At 43.8% G+C, this 18,815-nt stretch overlaps 1 protein-coding gene across 7 annotated transcripts in view; it reads left to right on the top strand.

The window, feature by feature from the left end:
• Window positions 1-10,949, top strand: part of rabgap1l (RAB GTPase activating protein 1-like) — an 81,359-nt gene extending 70,410 nt beyond the window's left edge. For 5 of the 7 annotated variants that reach the window (XM_048976453.1, XM_048976454.1, XM_048976458.1 and 2 more), the window contains 7 exons: window positions 880-972; window positions 3,676-3,786; window positions 3,907-4,011; window positions 4,605-4,688; window positions 5,397-5,468; window positions 5,632-5,829; window positions 7,788-10,949. In XM_048976453.1, the coding sequence (XP_048832410.1) occupies window positions 880-972; window positions 3,676-3,786; window positions 3,907-4,011; window positions 4,605-4,688; window positions 5,397-5,468; window positions 5,632-5,829; window positions 7,788-7,922 (798 nt within the window). In that variant the 3' untranslated portion in view covers window positions 7,923-10,949. Of the gene's footprint in view, window positions 1-879; window positions 973-1,221; window positions 2,207-3,675; window positions 3,787-3,906; window positions 4,012-4,604; window positions 4,689-5,396; window positions 5,469-5,631; window positions 5,830-7,787 lie in introns of those variants that run through there. The other 2 variants (XM_048976455.1, XM_048976459.1) reach the window with 1 other exon arrangement.
• The last annotated feature ends 7,866 nt before the right edge of the window (window positions 10,950-18,815 follow it).

Genomic DNA, 18,815 nt, shown 5'->3' with positions numbered 1-18,815 from the left:
GGATCACCTAAGAGGTTGATCTTACGGAAGTGCAGGTAGCTTCTTATTGCACAGGTGGACTTTTGGTGCAGTTTAAGTCGAGGGAGACCACAGGAACTAGGTAAGAGGAATATGTAAAGTGTGTGTATGACAGTGCGTACAAAAGGCTGGTAAGAGGAAGATGTAAAGTGTGTGTATGACAGCATGTACAAAAGGCTGTTAAGAGGAAGATGTAAAGTGTGTGTATGACAGCATGTACAAAAGGCTGGTAAGAGGAAGATGTAAAGTGTGTGTATGACAGCGAGTACAAAAGGCTGGTAAGAGGAAGATGTAAAGTATGTGTATGACAGCGTGTACAAAAGGCTGGTAAGAGGGAGATGTAAAGTGTGTGTATGACAGCACGTACAAAAAGGCTGCTAAAGTGAATTTATTCCAGGAAGATTTGTTCATTTCACAGATGTGTATGATTGACTAGAACAACCTATAAAGTTCTCCATTGTGATAGATGTGCCCGCAGCTGTTTAGTTTATTGAAGAGTCAGGGACTGGAATGGAACAGATTGTTGGTTTTAAGACATCTGATCTTTGCTGCCTTGGTTTGTTATTTAAATTGATCGGTCACTCGCTGGCATACTGTGTAAACCAGGTGCTCAGGAACAAAATGAAAGTGTCCTCGGGTAAGTAGTCCTGGGAAGCAGATTTAAAACTGGTATTTAATATGGTCTCAACTGCTTACCTGGGGCAACAGCGAGTTGTAGTGTATTTATACTCATTACATCGCCGCCTGGTGGCTGAAATAGCTTCTGCAATTCCACACCTGCCAAGCTCATGTCCGGCCCACTCCTACTGAAGCGCTGACATTTTTTTCCTCACGAACCCACAATGCTTTTGCCCTCTGCAGGTGCCCACAAAGAAACTGAAGAAGTTTGAGAAGGAGTACCAGTCCTTGCGGGAGACCCAGTTGCAGCAGGAGGACCCCATTGACAGGTATCAGGTAGGCATCCTAATGGATCACGCACCCCGATCACAGGCTTATCTGACATGCCAAACATAAACAAGATGTAACTAATATAATGTGACCCGCGAGATCAGAATTTTCTCGCCCATCTGCCGCGCCATTACCACCACCCACCCCCCCCGTAAGGTGGTCACGCCAGTCTGCCGCACCATTACCCCCCCCCGTAAGGTGGTCACGCCAGTCTGCCGCACCCATTTCCTGTCTCCCTCTCTCATCCTGTTTCAGTTCACCCATGTGTAGAGGTGCTTCGGTGAGACATGAAAGACTTCGGAGCTCACAGACGACCAAGAATGAGATCTGTGTGCTTTTGGAAGCTGGGCGGCTCCACAAATTCGCTTTTATAGCCCAGTTTCTGTTTCCTTTTACATCTGTAATATAAGGTTTGCTGCTAAGATCAACTGACAAATCTAAGCATTTGTATAGTTCAGACAAAAAAGTAGACGTGTGTTTCTTCTCAATTACGAAAACCCAGAGGTGGATCGTTCAGGTACAGAAGGTAAAAATCCAGACCAAGATTTTGTTTCAGTCGACCAAGTTCAGTAAATGATTACAGTCACAGAGGAGCTGGTTGGTTGAGGCACAATCTTTGTCTGGATTTTTTCTTTCTGGACCTGAACTATCCACTTCTGCAAAAAAACTGACAGTTGTGTTTGTTAAGCTGAGTTGAGTGAACATTGTTGCCTGTGACATACCTCTCATTTTCAAGTAAATAAGCATATTTTTTTATTTTGGTTCGTTTTTTGCACTTTATAATTGTGTCAGAAATACAGGTAAAAAAAAAAGTGTTTGGAAAGACTTGTTCAGTCTGAACTCTTTTTTTGAACAATGACTGATTTTAAGTTTTTAACTTCTGTGTTTTATATCGATTTTATACTTTTCACAAACGTAAAATAAAGGATACTTTTAAATAATGGCTAGTTGTTGTAATGTTAGAATTTAGGGTAGGCTCAGAGCGTATTCTGACAGGGTAAAAGAATGTGTGTTACCCGAGAGGACTGAGGAGCATGCTAGTGCGCCCCCTGGTGGCGGAGCCGCGTTGGCAGATCAGGGAGGTCTCAGGGATGGGCTTCGCAGCAGTCTGGTGGGAGGGACTTGGCCGCGAGCTCAACCAATGAAGCAGCTGGCCTCTCCCCCTGCCCCTTGTCGGTTGAGGGCATTGTCAGAAACCGTGTTGCGCCCCGTGACCGCGTAGGCAGCCGTGAGCGTCCAGGTAAGCTCCCAGCCCGAATCCGACGAGCTGCGTGTCGCTCTCCGCAATCTGCTCCGCCGCCCCTCCCCTCGCTTGTGCTCCTGTCTCGGTCCGTCCGGCAGACGGTGTCCTGCGATGCTCGCTTTGCCGTGAGTTCCCCGCAAACCTGTCTCACTGCTCCGATAAATATACTCAGCACCCAGATATTGACCTGTCCACCGCCTGATACCCTGTATTGATAAGATTATCAGTGACAACTTTATTAATAACAGGACGTAATGTTTACTATGAATATCGCTATATAATGTTAGCAGTAGGAAAATGGTGACTGGATTTTTGTGAGCAGGAAAATTGGCTGTGAATTTAATTAGGCTTTAATGGGGATTTTTCTAAGCATTAGGAGTGGTGGGAAAAATCCAGTGTTTAATTACTATAATGACTAATATCCGTCGTGGTAGAGTTCTGTCAGAAGAGCCTAACTAGTCTGAAGCGATAGTGAGATTAACTGAAATCTTTTGTCATTTGATGGCTGTCAGTCCTCGTGTGAGGGTGCGGAATGTCATGGGATCACATGGCCAGTGTTTACTATCTTGAGTTCGTAACAATGAGGGCTTTCAGACAAGCATCCGGGAGGCTGGGCTGGGTGGGACCGGTGCACAGGGACTCGGCGTAATCAGCCCGTCTCCCCATTTGAATTCATAGCTTTGTTCTCTTCTTATAACCTCTTACGTCCTATAATCTCTCTTTTTTGTTTTTGGATAAGAAGCTGTTATTCTCTCGTTCACCCATAACGGGTGTGGAGATAAAATTACCTGCAGGTGCCCTTTGACCTGAGGTACGCCGGTGAGTCACAGGTGGAAAGTGAGATTCGGATTTAGGTTTTACTTGGGCAGTCTGATGCTAACTGCATTCCAGCTGCTTTCTAAGGCTAAAAATATCCTAGCTGGAGTTGTCAGGACGACGACGTTGCATTAATATTGCACCAGATGTGAAGGTTTTTGCATTGGGCTACGATGACACTCATGCCAGCTAGATAACTCTGAGCTCAAAAGACTTACTAATGGATTGAAAATGAAATGTAAGGGAAAATATCCGTTGTTATTTTCAGCAGGTGGATTCCAGTGAACCAGCTGAAGTGTTTTTGGTTGTGTGCATGTATGAAAGCAACTATGGAGAGACTGAAAAACATTCCAGAAAAATTTTGACAAGCGTGGGCCGTTTTTGTCGATGCTGATGTGCTCGGCTGTCAGTCAGTGTCTGCAGCATTTTCCTGAGCGATGGTGGCCACAGTCTGTATGTGTGAATGTCTCTCTCCCGCTACCCCAGCCTCACTCACGCATCACTCTTAGCCACTCTGTCAGTCTTCAGCTAGCAAACGATTGTGGCCAGTATCACCGTACTTAACGCTTCCGTTAGCAAGCGAACACTTCTCCGCATTTCCTGTTTTTATCTGTTCCCTCAAGCTCTACTCTTATCACTTCTGTTGACAGAGGGAGAACCGGAGGCTACAAGAGGCCAGTATGCGTCTGGAGCAGGAGAACGACGACCTTGCCCACGAGCTCGTCACCAGCAAGATAGCACTGAGGAACGACCTGGACCAGGTGAGCATGCCCCCCATCCACTGCCAGCGAACGGGCTGTGGTGGGATCTTGGCATCGGAGCAACCTCATAACCCCGTTGCTGTGACGACTGCGCTGTGACGACTGCGCTGTGCTTCGCAGGCGGAGGACAAGGCCGACGTCCTGAACAAGGAGCTGCTGAACACAAAGCAGCGTCTGGTGGAGACTGAGGACCAGAAGAAGAAGCATGAAGAAGAGACCGCACAGGTGCTTGGGCGCTGTACACATCATGCCCCTAGGGGGCGCCGTGCATGATTATCGGTGTAGGAAAATACTTCTAAATTGCTGAAATTTAAGCTTTGTGGTGTGGTGGCTTTGGGGGGGGTTTGAATCCCCGACTTTGAGAGTGGAGCTGACGTACTGACCCCGTATTCGCATGGATTTGTATGATCATGATTATGATGTTACTAAGAATTACACACATGCAACTTTGTGTGCGATGTGATTTCCTTCCCTTTGAAGGACAGGCCTCATGCGAATGCTCCCCTCCACCTTCCGCCCTGTGTTCTCTGGAGTGGCCCCCTGACACACATATCGGATAGACTGGACTGATGATAATTTTTTATTAATTTTTTTTGCATTATATGCGAGTTGCAGTACTTGGAATACAATTCTGTGGTCTTTTCACCGCCTCGATAGTATCAGACATGAGTCGAATCCGCCAGCTGTTAGGACACGAAAGAGGCCTTCACCTGACGATGGGACGCTTTTCCCTTAGGTGCCTAATGTGCTGACTGTTGCATTATGGGACCTTTGTGGGCACCCCCCCCCATCTGACTCTATATAATCCCTCCCACCAGCTGAAAGAGGTGTTCAGAAGGGAACTAGAGAAGGCTGAGTCTGAGATTAAGAAGACGACGGCCATCATCGCGGAGTACAAGCAGGTGAGGCAGGGTATCCGGCATGTGACGCGGCTCTGTCCCGCATGCGCTGATGCTCGCCGCGTACGAGACAGTCAGCCAGCCAGCACAGGTGTTTAATCACCTGTAATCTTTATCCGATGCACTGAATTATTTTACGCCAAATACAACCTCAGGTGTTTTACGTCTTGACCTCCCATTTAATGCTGCCCGGAAATTAAATGATTAAACTTCATTGATCCCAGAGGGGAAATTCTTTTTGCCCCCCCCGTGTTTCTCTCTATAGATGAGAGCAGCGAAGGGCAACCACCCGTAGTGGTGCCCAGGGAGCTGGGGGCTAAGGGCCTTTTTCAAGAGCCCACAGACATGCTCAGACCGGGCTTGAACCGACGACCTTCCGATCACAGGCAAAGAGGCTTAGCCCACTGAGCCCAATAATTTTTCCCCGAGAGCCAAACACTAATCCAAGGGCTCCTGCCCCCAATGTCATTCTGTTATGCCAGTTCAAGTTGGAGAAAATTGCCAAGCGGGGAGAGGGGCTGTGGATGCTGTTGATCATATTTGCTGGGTGGAGATCGAATGGATTGTTCCATTTTCCCCTGAGACAGGGCTTAACTTGGCTAAAACGCAGCGATGCACATTTTGCACAAGCAAAACATTTGACTGTTTACAGGCTGCGTACCGGGGAACCCTGCACTATGGTAACGCCGTCTTCGGGTATCTGGTTTATAGATCTGTTCCCAGCTGAGTACCAGGCTTGAGAAGCAGCAGGCCGTGACCAAAGAGGAGCTGGACGTTGTTAAGGTGAGGGCTCGGCTCGGCTCGGCTCGGCTCAGCTTGGCTCGGCTCGGCTCGGCTCGGCTCAGCTTGGCTCGGCTCGGCCCGGCCCGGCCGTAGCGACCCGTATTTTGTCTCCTGCACTCGCATGCTCCCGCGCCTAAGCATGCGGCACACTCTGCAACCACAGAGCAAAGTGATGGCGTGTGAACGGTGCCGGGAGGTCTTCAGCAAGGAGGGGCCACTGCAGGTGCCGGCGGTGAGCAAGGACAACCGGGACTCAGACCTGGACGAGGAGAAGGACTCGCTTAAGGCCCAGCTGAGAGAGATGGAGCTGGAGCTAGCCCAGACCAAGCTGCAGCTGGTGGAGGCCAAGTGCAGGATCCAGGTGAGTCCTGGACCTCCGTCTCCCCAGTGTAGCGGATTTCGTTCTGCGTTGTGTAGTTTTAGCTGTGCATCAATGGCGGGACGACACCAAAATGTAGTTCAAATACGTGTATTTCTGCTCAGAAAGCAAGTAATATAGGCACAGGTCTCATATCCCTCCTCTCTGCACCTATGAAACAAATATATAACACATCATGAGAAACTCGAGCACCCTGTCAATCATAATAAATTTGAAATATACACAGTTAATTAACTTAGAAAATAATATATCGCGTACAGACAACACATTCCTCTCACCGTCATAACATGTTTCAAAGAGAGTAAAACAGGGGTTCCACTCCACTAAACCAGGGGCGCGGATTATACCATAACAGACGGGGGAGATTTTTACATCTCAAAAATAAATACAATTCATAACAAACATTAATTAAGTGACAAAAGAAAACACGGACATATTCTGCTTTAACCAAAATAACAACAGAACATGTTCTTATGCATAAACAAGTAAAAAAATAGACAAACAAGTAAAAAAAAAAAATAGACAACCAAAATTCCTCCTCTACTGTAATCCCCAATAATTCACTCTACATGTCGGACAAGTGTGGTGTGGTCTATCAAAATAGAAGTCCCATAATAAATCACAGGAAATAACAATAAAATAAAAGTTTCAGGATATATTTGAACCAATTTTTAGAACAAATCTAGCGTAACCAAAACACCCTGGTATATTAGCAGGGTATATGCGCCAGGTTTTCCCTGGGAGCTCAGGGGAGCACCCTCACCCAAATGGCACACGCACACATGCATTCTCTTGCAAAGGTGTGCAAGACTGCTGCATTCGGCAGGCAGGAAACAGGCTGCACCACCAGCCCGGAAGAATGCACTTTGGCCTGCATGTTTTAATCTCTGAAGCCAGGAACACAGACTTAGAATGTTTTCACACGTTTGTTATGAAGTTCTCAAAGTAAAAATGTTACTCTGCTGGTCACATGACATCAGTATTAATACTGACAGGCGTGACCTCCATTTTATATACCACCGGAAAGCTTTTTACTGGACTTCTTTTACAAATTAAACATTTAGAAAGAGCTCAGAGCTGACTATAAATAATTTTTCATAGCTGATTTTATCTGCATCGCTCGGCTAGTTGGTTCATTGCCGACTAATCTCCTCACCCCGTCAGATGAGCATGCAGCCTGTCACATGAGTAGATGCACAAAGAGAAGCTTGTTTAACTGAAAGTCTGCACCCATTATAATCAAGAGGCCTGTTCCCAGAGTTGAGTTCATTGGAGAGGAACATGTGGACTGTTCACCTTTTTATTTCGGTCTGATGGTGAATGTGTGGATGTCGTCTGTGTCTGTGGGAATCGCTAATATTTCACTTCCACCATATTCTTTGAAAACGTCTGGACGGAGAAATTATGACTCGCAACCCCAAGTGGGGTTTTCCTGCGCTGTTAGTCACGTGCAGGTTTAACTTGCTTTGTATTGGTCACATTGACGCTTCCTGCTGAGTTAAACCAGTCGGCAGTATGTGATGATCCCGCCCACTGTCACTCCATAAGCCTCTCACCCAAAAATATTTTTATTCTGTGGAGGTATTTTAAAACATTGCTTAAAAACAAAAGATCTTGTCAGTGTAACAGAAGAGCTTTGTTGAAGACATAGGGCACGGTCAGAAAAATGTACGGCAGCCACACTTTTGCAGTTAAAAAATAAATGAGTTAGAGGGCATTTTAGATTCACTAGGGTCACATAACCTGAACGTGTCTTTAAGATGGTGGTGCTTCCAGGGGAACCCCAAGGAGAAATGGGGGGGCATTCATGTCAGTACCTGTAACAGTTGAGGTGCAGCTCTTTATCAAAACACAACGAGTTAAACTGTCAGGAACTGTCAACTGGTTAAATACACAGGATGTTACCTCCGTTTACTCAGTCGTGTGTTTTGATCTGGCAGGAGCTGGAACACCAGAGAGGGGTGCTGATGAACGAGATTCAGGCCGCCAAAAATTCCTGGTTCAGCAAGACCCTCGGTTCCCTCAAAACGTCCACAAGCAACCAGCTGCCCCCCTCTCCCAAGGAGGGGCTGTAAGCCTGCTTGCCTTTTGGCCCGAGTGAGCACAAGGGAGGAGACAGAGAGCGGAGAGTGGGACACTGGAGGAGTGGGGTAACAGAAAAGGAACGGGAGAAAACAAGAGCACAGGGTGGGAATGCAGTATTCCCTTTCAGGGAGCGAGACCCTGCGATATGGACACGTAAATAGCTTGTCACCCCCAGATGGAGATCTTGGATGACAGACCAGCAGTGGGAGGTGGGGGCAGTGTTGCCACATAAGAAATGCTTCAGGAATTCAAAGAGAACCTCTGGCATTTTAAAGGGTAGATGTGATGGTTTAACATCCGTTACGTAGATCTGATAAACGCTTGAGAATTTGTTCCAGGTTGCGGTAAAAATCTTTCACCAAGAAATTGGTTTGGTTCAGTTTTACTTGGCAAAGTCCCATGTTCAGTGTGTGTTTACCATCGCCAGCCCATAAAGAAATGGCCCATTTCCTTTCCTTAATCTAATGAGATCCATATGGTTTCTGACATCCCTGTAATGTAACACCTCTCAGCCACGTAGCTCTTTCACACCAAGCCGTGGCCGGAACCGGAGCTGGTGTCAGTGTTCCGCCAGAGCTGGGCAGGAGCAGACATCAGCCCCAACAAAAACCGTCTTGCATTCACACTGCACTTTATACTGCCGAAAGGGTAGAACGATGACGCAGTGTGTGCGTGCTGCTGTGGGAGGGGAACTGATTTGGAAGTGAAGACAAAAATGGAGGAAGGCAAGGCGCGATGAAGGCAAGGCTTTTTTTAATTACTGTATATGCTTGCATTATTTTTAGCTTTATTTGTTATTGTCCTCAACACAGTTCATTCAAAATTTCTAAGTGTCATTTGAGTACATCTGCCAACGACTAATTCCTGCACTTCAGCGGTCAAACGCAAACTACCATTTGAGTGTTCCCATTAAAAAGCGGTCCGCAATCGGAGACGCATTCATGGATGAACTGTGAGTCATGCATGATAACATGCGGGGATGCGCAAAACTGTAACGCATGTACGCATTCACCTTTACAAACGATACATGCGGCGATTGATTGTTATAACAGTGCAAATACGTGCTTCTAATATGTGCATTTGCACTGCTCTGACAAGAAATTATCGTGCATTTTAACCTTGTACGAATTAGCATATGAAGGTTAAAATGCATAGTCATTTCGTTGAAAATTAACGCAAATGTACATTAAAAAAGTACAAGACCCTGAAGGAGCTACTGCGTAATATGCATTAGTGGACTTACTTTTAAAGGGAGAGTGAAGACAAGAAAACAGAACAGTTTGGTGAACTTCAATTTCACAGGTATACAAATAATCAAGGAACATGTAAATCTTTCATGTGGAATGAATAAATATAAGTGATGCTCCTGTCCATCTGCATTCTCTTCACCTGTGTTAAAACGACACGACAGGTAAATCTCACTGAAATTACTGACATATTTGTTTTTACTACACCCAGCACAGTATTTATTTAGTTCTCTTTTTGACCTACTGACTCCTCTAAACCCGCTACCTGATGTCACGTACTCCCAGCTCTGGCCAAGCGGATATATCGGCCCCACACTGCTGTTATTTATGGTGTGAATGCGACGCCCAGAATTTAGGCTCAGCACGGGCACCGGCCATGGTGTGAAAGGGCTGACAGTGTGTAGCCTGACCTCTACTGGTTTTCTATCAAAACTGCAGTTTGACAGAGTCTCCCTCCTAGATTTCTTCAAGCAACTGGGTGAAGTCTGCACTGGCACAAACAAACAGGATGAATTGACTAGCAAAATATATAAACATTTCATCTTCACTGCAAGCCAGTGAGGAGCATTACGTTCAAAGGTTTGTATATGTAGAGCTACTTTATGTGGACAGTGACCAGTGAAGTGGCTCCATTTTTCGGTTGGCACATTCTCTTATCTGCATTCCCTGCTAATCAATGCACTGGATATCTATAGATATGACAGGTGACCTTAAGGCATGTGCAGTGGCAAAATTCTTGTGTTCAGAAAGGGGATACTGCATTCAGAATTTTTTTTTTTTTTGGTTTCCACATTGAAAGTTTGAAGGAGCGTTGTGATGTCATATAATTATATATGTCTAACTGCTAATCATTTTTAACCTTGTATAGTTAAATAAAAAGGAATAGTACTTTGTTACTTTTACTACTTTGAATTTGAATGCCGTCTTTACAATCGTACTGTATATTGTGTGAAAACCCCCCCGTCTTGTCAAGAGGCCAACACTGCAACATTCCAGTTCCTTGTGGTTTTGTTGCTGTTTTCGGCTGCTTTCCTGTCCTGTTTTTCCACCAGCCGAGATGTTGAAGTTCCTTCAGAGTGAAAGAAAGCACCAGGATGTCCTGGACGTCCCGTAATCCGTGACCCACGGGGCACAACGCGAACGGGGCGAACTTTCGAGTGGCACTTCGCAGTGACTAAGCTGAAATGTTTGGACAGTAGCTGTCATGTGTGTGACATCACAGCCTTTGTGTTTTTGTGTTCCGGGGGTCTCAGTCCAGTTCGTTTTTTGATGTTCTTGATAATGGTGTTAAATGGTTGCAAACAAGACTTCTAAGGTTTCCATGTGGTTGCCAGCCGCGTACGATTGTGCTGAGCACGGTAGCTAAGGTCACCTGGCGGACAGCCTGCTACAAACTCGTGGAACATCTTGCAAATGTGTTCTGGGTAAGAACACTGCCGCGCTTTTGGGTTCAGGGTTTCATTCTGCAGTTATTTCTGCAGCCCAGTATGAACCTTTTAAATCGGGTGATTTCCAGTGTACGATTTTTTTTTTGATCTGCTTAATTTAATCAGATTTTGTTTCACCCAGTCATTTTCTGGCATGTACCTAATGGACATTAGCTTCTGTTAGCACATTCTGTTTAATAACACTATAATTTTTTTTTTTTTAAGCAAAATGTGAACTTAACATTATACTAAGAACAGGCGCCATATTTGTTTTTATTTGTAAAATAAGCAAACTTCTGCCAAACTATAATTCCAACAGTACAATAAAATATATATATACTAATTAAGTGGAGTGTATTTTGCTTTCAAGATTATAGTGTGTATTATTTCAATTAAACGTATTCATATAGTCCATGTAATATTTGTCCAGTGAACATTAATTAGCTTCTCCTCCTCTGTTGTGTTGATGGCTCCCAAAGGACGAGCCCATACTGCCTGCTCTTTGTCATTTAAGATTCACGACCCACAGCAACTGGGGTTTACAGGGGCTGTCAGGCACGTGCAGGTTTAACTCGCTTTGTATTGGTTATTTTGGTAATTGTAGAGTAGTGTGAATCCATGCCTATCTATAGCGATACCCGTATGAAAGCAGACACTAACCAGCCTCTAGTCGGACTCATCTCTCAACACATGCAGTCAATGTAGTCTTCAGAAAAGTTAAGAAATAACAGATTGCTTATATACAATATTAAGGTGATAACAGCAACCCTCACTGTCTGTAAGTGCTGGTCCAGACGGCATTCTGCAGCAGGGACACCACCCGTCGTGCAGCATCCTGCAAATCTCCCTATCACAACAGCCCACATAACAGAATAACATTAGTGTATGATTCAGTAGGGCTAGTCCAGGTCTGGAAAGTAGTTGAGCCAGATTTTAAAACCAAGAAATTTAGCTGGGCCAGACATTTTCAGCGGCCCAGTAAGCAGCAGGTAATGGCATTTTAAACAAACACAAATCAAGGTACATTATTTTAAAAAGCTACAACTGAACAGAATCTGAGAGCAATATTTTTTTTCCACTTCTGAAATATGAAAAATATTTTGGTCGTATCTGACCTAGACACATCTCAAAGTGCTTAAGAAAAAAAATGCCTATTAGATGGTAAACTGCCAGACATAAAGAAAAAGGGAAAAATTGGCTATAATCATCATCCGCTTATACTGTAGTGATCCATTTCACCCACACAGGCATGATCACCATAAGCGGTTTCCACATTATTGTCGAGGTGACTATTCACTTTACCTCCGCTTTCTCCGACATCTTCCTGATTCTGCCGCCAACAAGGGGCTCATAGGGTGGAGACTGAGGGTGTTAAACAGACCAATCTTTCTTTTGTCACTGAATGCAACAAATAATGTTGTATTTATCTGTCAAAAGTCCAGCACCAAGAAAAGCAACAGAGCGACAATAGAAACTGCAATAATAATGGAAGTGCGCCGCCCTACAGGGAAGGAGGAGTGATGGGAGTCCAGGTGGTGGCTAAGCGCGCGTGGGGAGAGGCGTCGTACTGTGAGGCATCATGAACTTCCGATGGGGCAGGGCTGTCATACAGTGGGGAGCCTGAGAGGGGCACTGTGGCCGGGTGCGAGAGCCCTGGGTAATGAGTTGTAGAGCTGCGCAGGAACTGAGAGCCCAAGCTGTTGGACATTCCACTGGACTGGGAGACTGGGGTGAGCGAGGAGGAGCTCATTGACCACAAACTGGGATACTGGCTGTGTGTGAGTAATGGGGTGGAGATTAAGGAAAGACGTTAAATCAGCATGCAGTGTTGCCTGGAAACAACAACAAATATACTACAGTGTCACTGTACTAAAACAATATCAAAATAATGCCTATTTTTTATTCATTTTACTTGTAGAGTGCAAAGTACAAAGGAAAACAAAGAGTAACTATGGCGAAATAAATCAAAGCATGTCCCAGAATGCAGTGATGGGCCTGAATGGATCAGGACAGAAGAAGGCGAAAGTCCTGTTAACGAGGTGAGACGATGCAGACACAGGCCAGGATGTGGGTATAGGCGAGAACAAGAGGGAAGACGGGGGCCCGAGACTCAGCATGGGGGCAGGTGGGGGAGGGGAGGCACGGGCTCACCTGGAGCTGCTCCCGGAGGTGCCGCTATGACTCATGGGTAACATGCCGGAATGGGACGGCACCTGTAGGCTGGACCAGTTGTCATGGGATGGCAACATGGACAGACAGGTAGACGAGCTGTCTGAATAAGCAGCTGCAAGTATAACACAATAAATGAAGCAGGTATGTGGTGGGCAGTGTTACAGCGTCCTTAATATGGTCAATACAGAAAAGGCATGTCATCATGTTATGTATATACTGCCTCCAGTTACTTAATGCCTAACTTTAATACATTGATTGATTTGTTCACTGCTGTAGCCTGTGTCAACTTTCCTTTCAGACAGATGTAAAGTCCTTTCTGTTTTTGTTCTGTGGAGTTTTTTTTGAACAGCATATGGCTGAATTCTGTTAAACCTCAGATTGAAGAAAATTGTGTTAATTGAAAAGCAAATATCAAAAACTCAGTCCGCAGGAATGTTTTTCAGAAGATTTCTGTGGACTTTTGGAAATTTCACGAAATTCCATCGCTCGATTACATAAACACTGAGTGAGATTTCATTCCCATTACTGCAACGTATGAAGAGGATTATGACTTATTACTTTAGGTTATCGGACTGAGTGAGTTTTGGAAATTTGCTCTTCAGTCGATAACTGAAGCAGTGCTGTGAATGCAGAGGTTATATACGTCGCATATCAACAGAACTGTATGTTTATATCTTGTCTTAATTATTTTGATTAAATGTCTGACTTTTCCCAATATGTGTGAACATACTTGGCAAAATAAAGCTGATTCTGATTCAGTCAGAGGGTAATCGTCGGTGTGCTGTACTATCGTGGTGACCCACACAGAGAGCTTAGGACCATGATTTCAGTGTGCGCTTGTGTGAGGGGACAGGCAGGGCGGCTGCTCACTGGGTGATGCACTCCTGTGGGTATAGGGGCTGGGATAGGGTGCGGAGCGGTTACTCCTCAAGGAGGAGTAACGGTCACAGCCATGGGGGGAGGAGAAGGAGAGGGTGCTCCCAAACTGGGGGTGTGGGTTTGATGAAGAGCAGAGAGACCCTGAGCCTGGGATGAACCAGCTGCCTACTGAAACGAAAGCGGATAAAGACAGAAACTAGAACCTCAAACTAAACAACACAAACAACAATATCAAGTTATATTCAATCATTAAACAGTTATATATTTAATCTAAACAATAGTAATAAATATCGTTCCGGTTCAAAATATCATTTACGGGTGAATCTTATGACTTGCATTGGAAAACAGGAAACGGACCAAGCTGCAGGGCCGGTTCAAAGGCATAGTGCGAGGCGCCCAGAAGGGGGCGTGGTCTGGGCGGAGTCAGCTAAAGAAGAAAAAGGCCTGACCTTTTTCTGGATGCTGTGGACTGTGTTTGTGTGTGAGCTGCAGCTGCATGTTCCTTACATTTTTTTATTAACACCAGCACCGTGAGGTTTGGCCTGGACTGGGTCCTGTCCTGCATGGTTGAAGGCATGTTGACTGATGGCCAGCCCGTGTTCTGTTGGATCCCACAGAAAGGAAATGGGAATCCCATTTGGATCGGATGCTGACAGTTGGAAAAAAAACTCATGTCTGTGTGTTATGAAAGAATATCAATAAATGTTTCTGAAATGGGATGACTCATTTGGTAATTATTTACGGCTTATGTTATGGCTGCCAATTTACAGTCTTTACTGAAGTCTGACTTCTTTCGAGTCACCTTTAATATAGATTGGACACTCTCTATGCAATGTGCAATACTTATATAGATGGTAAATGTTTACCTGCTTGCACAGATGGTTGATTAGGTAATTAGTGTAAGTGTGTGTGTGTGTGTGTGTGTGTGTGTCCAATCGCATGTATGGCCAAGGTCCATAGTAAAAAATATACACTGATCAAGAGATGCCCGAAAGTGGATGAAAGAGGACATTAGTGGGGGAATCACTTAGTGTAACGGGTGCAGGAAAATGAGCAGGACTGCAAGCCATATAATGACTCACTGTCCTTATCTAGCTCTTAATATAGTATGCATACAGTGATGTATCTACGATGGACAGCTACTATAAGCAGATAGCACAGCACAGGTGCTTAATCTGTATGCTATTTCCATCCATCCGTTGTCCAAACCGCTTATCCTACTGGGTCGCAGGGGGTCCGGAGCCTATCCCGGAATCAATGGGCACGAGGCAGGGAACAACCCAGGATGGGGGGCCAGCCCATCGCAGCTCACACTCACACACCATTCACTCACACATGCACACCTACGGGCAATTTAGCAACTCCAATTAGCCTCAGCATGTTTTTGGACTGTGGGGGGAAACCGGAGTACCCGGAGGAAACCCCACGACGACATGGGGAGAACATTGCAAACTCCACACACATGTAACCCAGGTGGAGACTCAAACCCGGGTCCCAGAGGTGTGAGGCAACAGTGCTAACCACTGCACCACCATGCCGCCCCCTATATGCTATTTCATTCTATAAAAAGAAACTTACTGTACTGTACAATAAAGTATTTCACCACTGCTTCTTCCTCAGCTCCCACTGTTTGCTAACACATGCATCTTTGGATTTCTTATTGCAATCTGTGCTTTATTTTTTTCGTGAAATGTAAGTGCAGTATCTGTTTATTAAGTGCTGTGGTTTAATATGTACATTATTATTTCAGTACTGTGTATACTGTCCTTAATGTCTTGCCTCTCATATAACTTGAGATACGCCAAAATTGACATGCAACAAGTGGTCCTGGTTCCAAATGCGGAAGTCGATGGATACCTGTACTTTATATGCTGTAGTGTGCTGGGTGTCAGACATTGCAATGCACCTTGCTTTGATTTTGACCCGTTAGATCAGATGGAGGTAATCTTATCCAGAAAGGGCCGCTGTGTATGATGGTTTTCACTGCAACTCTCTGAACAGCGAACCTAACGGTTATCCCAATACCTTGATCTTGCTAGCATATTTAAATGTGTACCTATTCAGGAATAGAGTGGTGAAGGCATTCAGAGGAGGACTGATGATTATCAGAGGGAACAAAGGGGCTGGGTACTTGTCAGTATCCAGTAGAACCACCAGACTCCTACACTGAATTGTTCTGGATGTGGCACAGACGTTAATCCCTCTGTATTAGGGGATCCGTCTCCAGTTTGTACTCTTCCAGTTAATAGGTAGATTTTCAGACAGATTTTCGCCCTAGTCCAGTACTCATTGACAGCCTAATACACCGTGTTTCAGTTTCTCTTGATAGTCAATACATGTCACAGGATGTACATTACTCTGATGGGCAGGCCCTCTTACATATGATGGAAACACTACAACAACTTAAGAATAAGGGTTGACCATCAGAAGGTCGACAGTTCGTGCTCAGAATTGGCAGAATAGCCACATGTCCACAGGCTTTTGAACAAGACCTGAAAACCCTGGGGGCCTCCAGGTAGCAGTGTCTTCACTGTGACCCCCAAGCTTGTTCTTGCCTTTATAGAGAGTAAGATGGGGCAAATTATTAATCCCATGGGGCCTCAGCAGAATTACAAACCAGTACAAGGAAAATAGTTGTTAATTTTACATTAATGTTAACTTCAGATTATCATTTTTCCCCATAATTGCAATTTTAACATAAAATTTATGATTTTCCCATGGTCCTGTGGCCGCTTTATATGGTAATTATTGATTAAAACTTTTTTGGGAAGTGAAACAATACTAAAATTGCTTTATTGCGTAAAAAAAACTGTTTTTGTTTAGTAAAATAATGTTTTTTTCGATTTTTATACTGCCGTCTTGTGGCGAAATTTAGTACTGCAGTTTGAAAATAATTAAATGATTTTTTTGCCTAAATTGCAGTACCTACGTTTGGCCACGAGATGGCAGCAAGAAAAGTAAAAAATTATTTTCCCACGGTCTATTAGCAGCTTTGTGTGGTAATTGTTTGTATTAAAAATACATTGGACCAAGTCAAATTATTTTAATGAAGAATTAATATCAAAAAGCTGCTAGTAGACCGTGGGAAAATAATTTTTAACTTTTCTTGCTGCCATCTCGTGGCCAAAAGTAGGTACTGCAGTTTGAAAATAAATGATTTATTCCCTAAATTGCAATACCTACTTTTCGCCACGAGATGGCAGCAAGAAAAGTAAAAAATTATTTTCCCACGGTCTATTAGCAGCTTTGTGTGGTAATTGTTTGTATTAAAAATACATTGGACCAAGTCAAATTATTTTAATGAAGAATTAACATCAAAAAGCTGCTAGTAGACCGTGGGAAAATAATTTTTAACTTTTCTTGCTGCCATCTCGTGGCCAAAAGTAGGTACTGCAGTTTGAAAATAAATGATTTATTCCCGAAATTGCAATACCTACTTTTCGCCACGAGATGGCAGCAAGAAAAGTAAAAAATTATTTTCCCACGGTCTATTAGCAGCTTTGTGTGGTAATTATTTGTATTAAAAATACATTGGACCAAGTCAAATTATTTTAATGAAGAATTAACATCAAAAAGCTGCTAGTAGACCGTGGGAAAATAATTTTTAACTTTTCTTGCTGCCATCTCGTGGCCAAAAGTAGGTACTGCAGTTTGAAAATAAATGATTTATTCCCTAAATTGCAATACCTACTTTTGGCCACGAGATGGCAGCAAGAAAAGTTAAAAATTATTTTCCCACGGTCTATTAGCAGCTTTTTGATGTTAATTCTTCATTAAAATAATTTGACTTGGTCCAATGTATTTTTAATACAAATAATTACCACACAAAGCTGCTAATAGACCGTGGGAAAATAATTTTTTACTTTTCTTGCTGCCATCTCGTGGCGAAAAGTAGGTATTGCAATTTCGGGAATAAATCATTTATTTTCAAACTGCAGTACCTACTTTTGGCCACGAGATGGCAGCAAGAAAAGTTAAAAATTATTTTCCCACGGTCTACTAGCAGCTTTTTGATGTTAATTCTTCATTAAAATAATTTGACTTGGTCCAATGTATTTTTAATACAAACAATTACCACACAAAGCTGCTAATAGACCGTGGGAAAATAATTTTTTACTTTTCTTGCTGCCATCTCGTGGCCAAACGTAGGTACTGCAATTTAGGCAAAAAAATCATTTAATTATTTTCAAACTGCAGTACTAAATTTCGCCACAAGACGGCAGTATAAAAATCGAAAAAACATTATTTTACTAAACAAAAACAGTTTTTTTTACGCAATAAAGCAATTTTAGTATTGTTTCACTTCCCAAAAAAGTTTTAATCAATAATTACCATATAAAGCGGCCACAGGACCATGGGAAAATCATAAATTTTATGTTAAAATTGCAATTATGGGGAAAAATGATAATCTGAAGTTAACATTAATGTAAAATTAACAACTATTTTCCTTGTACTGGTTTGTAATTCTGCTGAGGCCCCATGGGATTAATAATTTGCCCCATCTTACTCTCTATAAAGGCAAGAACAAGCTTGGGGGTCACAGTGAAGACACTGCTACCTGGAGGCCCCCAGGGTTTTCAGGTCTTGTTCAAAAGCCTGTGGACATGTGGCTATTCTGCCAATTCTGAGCACGAACTGTCGACCTTCTGATGGTCAACCCTTATTCTTAAGTTGTTGTAGTGTTTCCATCATATGTAAGAGGGCCTGCCCATCAGAGTAATGTACATCCTGTGACATGTATTGACTATCAAGAGAAACTGAAACACGGTGTATTAGGCTGTCAATGAGTACTGGACTAGGGCGAAAATCTGTCTGAAAATCTACCTATTAACTGGAAGAGTACAAACTGGAGACGGATCCCCTAATACAGAGGGATTAACGTCTGTGCCACATCCAGAACAATTCAGTGTAGGAGTCTGGTGGTTCTACTGGATACTGACAAGTACCCAGCCCCTTTGTTCCCTCTGATAATCATCAGTCCTCCTCTGAATGCCTTCACCACTCTATTCCTGAATAGGTACACATTTAAATATGCTAGCAAGATCAAGGTATTGGGATAACCGTTAGGTTCGCTGTTCAGAGAGTTGCAGTGAAAACCATCATACACAGCGGCCCTTTCTGGATAAGATTACCTCCATCTGATCTAACGGGTCAAAAT

Source organism: Brienomyrus brachyistius, chromosome 15 (assembly GCF_023856365.1).
Source record: "Brienomyrus brachyistius isolate T26 chromosome 15, BBRACH_0.4, whole genome shotgun sequence".
Lineage (NCBI taxonomy): Eukaryota > Metazoa > Chordata > Actinopteri > Osteoglossiformes > Mormyridae > Brienomyrus > Brienomyrus brachyistius.
This window is presented reverse-complemented; position numbering and strand designations above follow the sequence as displayed.